The 10,783-nt window shown below is 37.0% G+C and overlaps 1 protein-coding gene across 1 annotated transcript; it reads right to left on the bottom strand.

Moving 5' to 3' along the window:
- On the bottom strand, window positions 1-10,447 carry LOC104601053 (protein decapping 5-like). Its single transcript, XM_010264246.2, has 8 exons — window positions 10,131-10,447; window positions 6,947-7,047; window positions 4,435-4,503; window positions 3,352-4,335; window positions 1,211-1,273; window positions 811-1,011; window positions 591-701; window positions 1-503 (listed from the first exon to the last, which is right to left on the bottom strand). Exons 1-8 carry the CDS (start codon window positions 10,273-10,275, stop codon window positions 369-371), a joined length of 1,809 nt encoding a protein of 602 aa, XP_010262548.1. The 5' UTR covers window positions 10,276-10,447; the 3' UTR covers window positions 1-368.
- Window positions 10,448-10,783: the final 336 nt, after the last annotated feature.

Below are 10,783 nucleotides of genomic sequence, written 5' to 3'. Positions count from 1 at the left end.
TTGATCAAATGATTTGATGTCGTGCTAATTTATTATTGTAATTTGTAAGTCAAACTTTATTCGATCAGCCCCAGAGGGATTGTTCCTAATTGAAGACAAGATTCAAGACAAGCATAAAAAGAAAAAAAAAATGCAGAACATAATTTTAAGAGCATGTTCATATAAACGGTATCCTAAGGTATATGCTTATCTCGCCTTCCTATGGAAATCACTCCTTGGTCCAATAAGCAGGGAAACAACATTACAAACATAACCCTCCATTGGTCATCTACTTCAATGGTCACTACCTAGGATCCCCCGTGGGCGATGACAAAACAAATCAAATTCTAAAGTTTTGCAGTGATACAGCGTGGCATGACAATCCACGATTAGGTGGCACGACTTGAGATAACATGGCCCCGGCCCCTTCCAACATAACCATAACCTCTTCCATGGTAAGAACCCCGGCCTCGACCACCACGACCACCACGGCCACCACGATGCCTTGTAAAAGCACCAAAAGTCTGCAGACCAAACAAGGAACCCAATGAACAAAAAAACCCAAACTTGGAATGGTTAAAGACTGGCGATAAAACAAAATTGCACATTACCTCGGTATCTATTTTCATCTGCTCTGAGAACTTGGTCCTTCCATTTCGTGCCCCTCGATCAAGTGCATTGCAAGAAAGAGAATCAAAAAAGTCATCCTTACAATAAACAGGCTGCAGAGAAGTAGAGACAAAGCGACTATGAGCTGGCAGAAATGGGCAGACCAAAAGCATTGCCTTTAACTAATAGTACTTGTTTAGTTTCTAAGATACAAATGGTCACCTTGATCTGGAAATTTGATGATCCAGCTTCATCCTCATCTTGAGAATCATCTTCATCATCCTCCTTTCCTTCACCTTCTTTATCCCTCAACTGCATCTTATTGCTTTTACCAAGATGACCCCATACTTCATCTTTCTTAAACTTTTCATTCATTGCCATGAAATCAAAGTCCTCCGTGAATTTTGTCACAGGACGTGAAACCTGTGGAGGCCAAAAGTAGTTATGTTATTAAACGCTCAACAAGTACATACTATAGGCTTCAAAACCACCATTGTCCTCCAAAGACCACAGCTGAAGGATCGAAATTTGATTTGATATCCAATGGATATGTAAAACATAGATTCAAGTTTGATTGGAACTTCTCAATAAAGTGGAAGGGTAAAAAAGAGAAACACATTACCCCATTTCCTCTTCCTCTTTCACGCCCCCTACTTGCGAGACAAGTTCTTGGGTTACCATTATGCTACAATGAGAGAAATAAAGGCATATTTCAGATTTCTCATAAGCACGAAAGATTTTTTTAAGATATGATGAAATATGGAAATTGCAGAAACAATTTTTTTTTGGGTTATTGCAGAAGCAATTACAGTTTCCTCCAACAACATGGATGTGAATGATGCAAGTGATTCAAATACAGAAGTAGTTCATACATGAAATTATTTCTCATTACAAAACAAAAAAGGTTAATAGCAAGATAAAGAATGCAGAAGAATCTAAAATCTAAAATGTATTAAAAATATGTTAGCACATATATCCAATTCATTTTATGGGCTTGAAGGAGTGATAAGACACATCTTCTACCAAACAGAAATACATGAAATGCTTCCCATTGCTCCCTTCATTGTGATTTATTCCTTTGATAAGAAGCAATACCATTCCAATCTCTTTATAACCCATTCACTGATACTCCTTTGAACTCATCGCAAACCATTACCCCTCATCACTGAGTTTAATGAAAGTGTCCACCTGCATACCTTTTTTCCTCAGAAAACCTTGCATTTCTTTCCCCCCATAGGCACTAAGACTCACTTCAACTCTTATAGAATCTTCCTCCGTGTTTATGTGACAATACAATCTGTTGTCAAACATTCCATAACTTTAGCCGGAGCTGCCCGCACACTACCAAGGCAGGAAGTAAAATAATTCCACACCTGAGTTGCATAGAGGCAATTTAATAGAAGATGAGTTGGATTTTCCCCACTCCTCAAGAAAAGAAGACACACATGAGGATAGAGACACCAGGTTTTCCTTTCACCTTGAAGCCTGTCGCAAGTCTTTATGACTTGCTCCTTCCTTATCTTTTCAACTATTAGGCATAAAATTCCAATGATCAGTTAATTTGCCAATGCTTCTTAGAGAGAGAGATAACTTAATTTGTTCAAATATGGTCAAACGAGCATGAAAGATTCATTCTTAAGAAAACTAAAAGATCCCTCAGTTAACCCTGGCAAGCACAAGAAATCAAGGTTCAAAGTATCGGAAAAACAATTTTAAGAAACGTATAGGGATACGCTTTGGATATGCATAGATACAGACGAAAAATCAAGATACGCATAAATATGTTAGGAAATTCAAATATATCCTAAAAAATATATTACTAACAATAATTACAAGTTTTAAATGATTGTAAATAAGTCATTTAAGATGTAAAAAAACCATATTTACAATCATTTAATTCAATTAAACGATTGTAAATAATTACAATTAATAACCACTGAAAAATGATGGAATAAATAAAATGTGAGAAAACAAAAAATAAAACAAAATATGAATGTGCATAAATCAATTTTCAAATAACCAATATAAATGTTATGTGTGTACATCAATTTATCTTAATATTTATTAGTATATAAATTTTAATAATTAATTCTCGCATTTATTAATAAATATCCATTAAGAAAAGAGAAAATTTACTTAAAAATAATAATGCATACGACCATAACAAACAAATGGGCATGGCCTAGTGGTGACTTACTATTGTTAAAACCTAGTGACTAAGGTTTGAATATTGCCATTGTTTAAGGTCTATAGTTTTTATACTAACAAAACAAAATTAATGAGACAGGATCATTAATTAGTGGAGTTAATAAGACAATTCAAATTAGGCGCTAAAATTCAAATTTAAATTTATAAGTATGAGTAATTGATTAATTAATGAAAGAAAGTTAGAATTAAATATAGAAGTAATTAAAGAGATTAATGAATGAAGGGCACCCGAAAAAAAATCAAGTGTACCAGGCTGTATCAGACTGTTTCGGACCCGTACAGCCGATACAGAGCTGAAACAGCCCAATACGGGCCTGTATTGGTGTGATTCATACGAAAAGAAACGGAACAGATGATTTCTACACGTTCCACATATCAGGCTCTTGTTGGAATGATACGTATCAGCTGATACAGCCCGATACGTTGTGAAATTTTGAACCTTGCAAGAAATATTAAAGAATAATTATCTGAAACAGATTTTCTGATCCAAAAAAGATTCCACATTAGATAACAAATGGAGTTTCCCCAAAAAAAAGACAGATATGAGAGTAACACCTTTTGATCAGATGGTGAAGGTAGCGGCAATATTGGTTCCTGAATTTCTGCTGGGGCCTGGACTGGGGCTGGCACTGGTGTTGATGCTGATGCTGGAACTGGAGCTGAAGCTGCAGCCAGAGTTGTTGGTGGTGGTTCTGATAATGATACTTGAACCACCTCTACATCTTTTTGTGTCACTTGTGAAGACTGAGATGAAGAAATTGCAGTTGGGCCAGGATGCAGCAGCTGACCTGGGGTTACCAGAGAAGGTGTTGATGTTTCAGAGTGACTTGAACTGGATATCCCAACAACAGAGGAAACAGACTGAGAAATAGTTTGATATGGCAAGGTTGGGCCGGGAGCTGCCTTAGGCTTGTTGGAGTTCGGTGGTACAATGGCATTTATATCCAAACTAGAAGTAGTCAAAGGAGAAACCAATGGCAAGCTAGCATTCAGATTTAATGTAGGAAGAGCAGGTGAAGGAGCTTTATTTGACGTCAGACTTGATGCTGCTTCAGAAGCTATGGCAGCAGACTGGGCAGGAGGCAGAGATGATGGCAAAGTAGTGGAGTTTAAATTCACAGAGCCAGAACCAACCGGTGGAAGCAAAGGAGGAGGGAGTTCAGGCAAATTTGAAGCTCCTGTGGGTAATGGAATGTTTAATCCAGGATATGGCATTGGTTGCTGCAGGGAAGGAAGCATTGACAAGCCAGGTGGAGGTCTTAGCAAAGGTTGCTGTTGCATATGGGGAAGCCCACTTGAAGGTCCATAAAATCCTTGCCAATACATAGGCATAGCTAACCCACTACCATTTGCACTTGGAGGAGCAGGTGAAGACCCCCATGATGCCAAACTCCCTCCAGGTTGATATAAAGGCAGACCACCTTGGAATGTTGACCTGGGAAGACCGACCTGTGTTGTGTGGGAACTAAGATCCGTCACAGACCCACTACCAGCAGAAGGCATGCTTGTTGAAATAGATGCTGGATAAGGATAATGAGACTGCAAAATAAATTCCAAAAAAAATTAATGAATATATCGACATGATCTGAGTCATCTGAAACATCACATGAGGAAAAAAATCATCTACTTCTATTGAACCTGTATAATAGCAGGATCATTTATAGGTTGTGTACTCTGAACAGGTGGAGAAGATTTAACTTGTAAATCCTGCAACCATATGGAAATTTTCAGTCCTTATCACATGCCATCAGTAAAAATGGTAGTTAAACAGGAAAAAAACAGCAGTTATTTGCTATGCAAGTTAAGCTAGCATTCCTAATTGAAGAAGACGAGGAAATTCGTTTAAGCAAAGGATAGTCAAGAAGATAATTGCACCCTGCTTACTACTGCAGTTTCTTTTTAAGAATCCTTTAATGGAATACATGCACTACCAACAAGGGTTTGAGATGAAACCGACTGCCAGAAAAAGAATAGCAGTGTCCAAGAGTTTCACATTTTTAATTCTAGCTTTTTCCGTCAGTCAAAGAAAAGAGGAAGGGTAATGTGGAGAGCAATGAGGGCAGCAGTTATTTGGGCAGTGTGGGAAGAGAGAAATAACAGAATCTTTCAAGGAAAAGAAAAATCAGCACATGAAGTCATAGAAGGGATCACCATCAAGGTTATACATTGGCTGAAATCACTGGACCTGTTCAAGGACTTCTCTGTAGACGACTTAATTAGAGGGTGGAACACAGTAGCAGTTTCTTCCTGCCCCTCTTTAGCTATCCAAGAGGACTGGTCGCCCCCGTTATCTGAGGCTGTTAAGCTAAACTTTGATGGCAGTTCTCTGGGTAACCCAGACCCCTCTGGAATTGGGGGTGTCTTTGGAGATGGGGAAGGAAAAGTCCTGGCCCTTTATTCTGGACCGATAGGATTGGGGGACTCTCTTAAAGCAGAAGTTCTGGCACTCCTACAGGGGCTCAAGCTGGCTAAACAGCTGGGTTTTCAGCAGTTAGAAGTGGAGGGAGATTTGAAACTGGTAATAGGTTGGATGCAAACAAACAGCTTAGGTGCATAGCCCCTTAGACAACCTGTAAGGGAGATTATGCAACTAATAAGGGAGCTTGAAGTCAGATTTAAATGGACTAGGAGATCAGTCAATGCAATGGCCGATACTTTAGCAAAGCAAGGAGTTAGTAGGCAGAACCTTTTTTAGGCCTGTTTGTAATTTGATGAGGGGTCACCTTGTTTTTGAAGGTGACAGTTTGTACTATGTTTCTTAAAGAATTAATGAAAGTTACTGTTTCCAATCAAACAAAAAAAAAAGAGTTACACATTTTAGACATTCTGACAGTAAGAAGAAAGTGCAACTTGTTTGAGCATCAGGGATAGTGAAACAGCGTTTAGATCAAGATATGATTTTCCTCAATGCATACCTTGACAAAAGAATAAAAAGGGATAAATCAAATATCTAAATAAGCTGGCATCAGGAGATACAGGTTCAAGTTGATAAAAAGGATAAGGTTGTAATGCATCTCCATAACCATTCACCCCTGGAACAAATTAATTAGATTAAGGACATATAGGGGAACAATTCGACACCACTGCCTCTGAAGATGAGAAGTGAACCATCAAAAGTTTGCCATTTAAAGAGACTTTGGTTTGAGTACTAGTATTCATAGAATATCATAATAACAGCAAGCCATGGAAATTTTCATGGGGATCCCCACTTAATTATTCAGGCCTATTCATAATGCCATGACTTCCATTCTATCTTAGCATATTAGAAATTTAGAATATCTCAAACCAAACTGGGACTAGATTCCCAAAGGAGCCACTTTAGGACACTAATGCAAAACGTTTCTTAGCTTAATAGAGATCAAAGGAAGGACAAAAAATTCATTTGCAGTTTCCTCCATATTTCCATTTAAAAATAAAAGATGCAAATGCATAAATTACCAGTGATGGGAAATGGAACATACCAACAAATGAGATAGCTATTCCCAATACGAAGACTTCCTATTCAACAGTCTTTACTGAAGTATCATTTGTAATTATAGAAAAAGATATGTTTCGAAGAACACAGACAATAAAGGAGTGGGAAGGGAAAGTTTATTTTGGGCTATGTTGTAATTGAACCCTTACTTGGGGAGGGTTAAGAGAGCTTACCTCTCCCCATGCTTTCTTGTATCTGTTTCTAATCTTTAATAAATTCAGTTATTGATTAAAAAAATAACAAAGACAATAAACCTAGACATAATCACATTTGACTATTAAATGTTTCTCTTGACCAGTTTTCTCTTCCGATGAAATTGTTTGCCAGTAACAGAAAGAACTATATGCTGAAATACACAAACAACAAATTTAACCCAGATATAGTCATGTTTTACTTCCAAAATATCCCTTTTTCAAGCCATTTAGGAACAATAGTAGTTGCTAGGGGCTATCTACTATATTGATCGAGTTCGGTGGAGTTCGGATGCATACTTGCTGAGAGTTTCAGTTCTTTGCAGTCATTAAATTTCAATAAATAAATAAAAAAATAATAACTGGACACTTCTGAAACAGATTACATTGGTTCTATAATCGCAAAAAAAAAATGCAATACCAGTCAATGAGTCAATCCATAATTCCATATGTGGAACATAACATGCATGTACGTGTCTTGTACCTTGATGTCACTTCCACGGAATAAAATGTACTCATAAACTTTATCACTTGGAGGGACTTGTGGGCCATCCTTTTTTCGTCCTTCAGTTCCAAATGACCTTACTGTCAAGACAGAAGGGACCAATCAGAACCAAATTTCAAATTAGTAGTAAGATATTTAACATCATGTGAAAATAAAGTAAAAACAAGAAGAAAACTACTGACAGAAGAGCAACACTGCAACAATGTGAACTTTATCCTCTTAAAACATATGGGCATAGCAAGTAACAAAAAATACAAGAAACATATAATCATCTCAAAAATGGCAATATTAATATGCTTACTTTCCCTATTAATGTTAGATTCCATAATTGTAGTAGCCGTATGATTGTTAGGAGTTAGCCTTATCATTATCAAAAATTGCATGTTCCATTGAAACCCCTAAACCTAACGGCTTTCCAATTAGGCACAAAAATGGCATAACTACTAATTTCAAGAATGGCTTAACACAAACCCCATAATAATTAAGAAGATATCTAGTTTGTTAAATCAAAAAGTATGAGCTAATACTTAGAGCAGCTGTCAATGAGTCAGGCCCGGACTGGACTGAGTATACCCAGAAGCCAGAACCTATCAAATGAGAAAATAGACAGATCCAGAACCAACCTTGACCCTATGGTATTTGGAAATAACAATTGCATAACCAACCTTGAGTAGATATGTCCTTTCTCATTATTAAAATGTGGATTCCCTATTGGGTGCATCCTTTTTCATGATATCGTGTTAATGACAGCTATTTGCCAAAGTTTTATGTTGACTTCAGCTTGATGAAACACCAATATGCTAAAAGAAGTATCAATCTGGGCACCAAGTTTTGGCATGGTCTTCAACTGTCCCACACAACTAGACACATAAAGTTCATTGTTTCCTGGTAAAACCTATGGCAATGAAACACAGGTCTAACATTTTTTTATTCAGTTCTCAAGAAATTGTTTGGTCTAATGGATAATGTGTGGAAAGGAATAAGAAATTGTCAGAAGACAACAAAAAATCTCTTAATTTTCAAGGTAAGAAAAGAGATTGGATTAAAGCATAGTTTTTGCATGATGTGTGGCATGGTATACAGCTCTCCCATTCCAATCTTTTCCAACTGTAATGGATAATTACTATTTACTAATTAGTGATTATTAGTTGGCTAGTTGCAATAAACAAGCATTTAGCAATGTGGTTAGAGTTCCAAGATTAAAAAGGAATGTTGATGCCTTGGGGGTTGATTCTTCATTGATCTTTCTTACAAGCTTTAGCTAGATTATTCCATCAATATCAAGAAAAATGGGTATGGTACGCAGACCCAAGATGTACTGTCTCTGCAGAATCTTTTGCCCTTGCTCTTAAAGAGGCAGGGAAAGCTCATGGAAGCATAGGTTTAATGGGAGAATTTGCACCCAAACGTAAGACAATCTTCTTTGAGAAAAAATTACCTACGACCAAGGTCGCAGATGTGATGCGTTGAATTTATTGCAAACACTGGTGTGTTCGCATTTCACTGGGGTCGCTGAATTGTTCTGCAAATCTGCAGACATAGTCACAGCCTCACAGGTAATGCGAGCCCATCTTCTTCATATGACAGCTTACCTTTTTCCTTCCATATATCTCTTTTGTACATGTGTGTGTGGTGGGGAGTGTGGGTGTCACCTTATCTTCTAAAATCTTTACCTCCAAAATGAGTGTGCTTTGTGTGAACGGAGTAGAAAGACAGTCTCACATTTGCTCCTGCACTTTCAATAGTCTGTCCACGTTATTTAGGTGCATTTGGCATCTGTTGTGCCAGCAGGGGCAATTTTCCAGCTTGATCCCTGAGTGGTCTTTCAGAAGATTAATAAGTTGCCCACATTCTTAGGAACCGCTTCCCTTTTCCAACAAGTTGGCTAACATTCAGGGAGCAAAACCAGTATAGTTATCAACAGAAAATATCTTCTAGAATATTACCATCAAAAAATATTTTATTCTTGTCCCTTTTTATTTCAGTTTTTAGAGGGCTCCAGCTCCCAGGTTATGGATTTTAATGGTAGCATATAATCACAGACCATCTTTTTTGATGTATGGCATAATTTTACACAAATGATCTCATATACTAGAACTGGATAGATATACAGGATTTTTATGTTTAATGAATACAACTATATTTTACTTACCAAAAATAACAAATAAGAAGGAATCTTTCAACAAGCTTACCTAAAATGCCTATTCAATAAAATGTGCTTCTCTTAAACTGATGTGGAACCATTAGCAAGGTCCTCATAGAGAAGTCCACAGAAAAGGCTTTTAAAAAAATTCCTTACTAGCATTCTTAGCTTCTAGTTTGACAACTTTCCCAGTGGCTCTTATTACTGTATCTCAGATTATTGTCCAGCTCGGAAGTCACAATTAAGACACATTGGTCTCATTAACTGTATAACCATGCTACTTCAAAAGTACAAACCAATTCAGCAGGTCAAAGTAAGAGTCTTTGCATTGGATTTAGCCTCCTGTGAATTACAAAAGATAACCCCGGATGCCCTTGTTCTACAAAAATAACAAATTTTAATTGGATCACGGTTTAACTGAATTCAAAAATTTCAACTCAGATCAATATATTCCATGTCCAAACCTGATCCAATGACATGTCATTCTTGAATATTATACCCAACTTCAATATACCCAAAATAGAATCGGTTTTAGTATAAAGCCTCAGCATGTATGGGTGTGTAGAACATAGATAGAAACATGTAGGCGCTACTAAAAGTCTTCGTTCCATCTTAGCGAAGCACACATTGAAAAACGCTCAGAAAGTGACTGCAATCTCCACCAAGTACCAAAAAAGCAGCAGTAGTAGTAAACAATGGTTCAAAATATTTTCTTTTTTACTCTTCATCTACATATGTTTATTCAAGAGAGGAGATAATTATTCAAAGCACACTAAATAAAGAATTTCCAGAAATAAAACCAAAACAACACAGAAGATAAAAATAAACAAAATCCCCTAAAAGCAACTTCAATCTATCTTGTGGTAAACAAACCCGGGAAAAAAAAAAGGTCCCGCTTCAGATTACGAAAGAAAGAAGACCCCAGAACCAATAAAATTAAAGCCCCAGAACGCAAAACCGCACAATAGTGGCTACAGAAAAAAAAGAGACAAGCAAACACCCCATAAATCAGAAGGGTACCGTTTCTCAATCCGATGCTGGATTCTTCAGTGTTAATGTTGTAGAGAACACCTTCGTAACGGATTTCGCTCTTCGATGTCAAGCTAATCAGGCTGCCGATGTAGGAATCGGCTGACCCACCAGATCTTGATGCCTCTGCTGCCATGATTTTAGCAGTAGAAGCAGATACAAGGCAGAGTACAGAGAGCAATTCTTTGTAGAGAATAGAGAGAACAATGGCGTTTTCCTTCCCTTTTTTTTTCTTTTCCCCTTTGTTTTGCTCAGTGTATTTCGTATTTGTTGTTAGACAGTATGTCAAGAAAACTACATGCGAACTCTTGTTTGTACACAAACATGATTTTGGCTTTTAAATACGAAATCCCGAAATTTTGGGGTGGATTTATCGAGGACGAAATTTCGGGATTCCATCAAATATCAGAGAAAATTCGGATTTCATCGTAATATTTAGTTTTTTTGGGGGGGGAGGGGTGGGATAATCACTAATCAATCGTAATATTTAGTCGGTTTATTGATTTACTATATTTTTAGTATTTAATATCTATCTTTTATACCTATATTTATCATGTTCATGCAGGTTTTCTTGGTGTTTTATTATGTCATGTTCATGCAGGGTTAATACTCATGTTTTAACGCTTTTATCTTTATTAGCAAAT

This window comes from Nelumbo nucifera, chromosome 3 (genome assembly GCF_055504915.1).
Source record: "Nelumbo nucifera cultivar China Antique chromosome 3, China Antique-T2T, whole genome shotgun sequence".
NCBI lineage: Eukaryota > Viridiplantae > Streptophyta > Magnoliopsida > Proteales > Nelumbonaceae > Nelumbo > Nelumbo nucifera.
This window is presented reverse-complemented; position numbering and strand designations above follow the sequence as displayed.

Excerpts from the sequence above, each read along its gene's own strand:
- LOC104601053 (XM_010264246.2), bottom strand. The coding sequence starts at position 10,275 with ATGGCAGCAGAGGCATCAAGATCTGGTGGGTCAGCCGATTCCTACATC. Across the intron at positions 4,504-6,946 it reads TCCGTGGAAGTGACATCAAG|GATTTACAAGTTAAATCTTC; the intron begins GTACAAGACACG and ends ATATGGTTGCAG. Across the intron at positions 1,012-1,210 it reads AAAGAGGAAGAGGAAATGGG|GTTTCACGTCCTGTGACAAA; the intron begins GTAATGTGTTTC and ends TGGCCTCCACAG.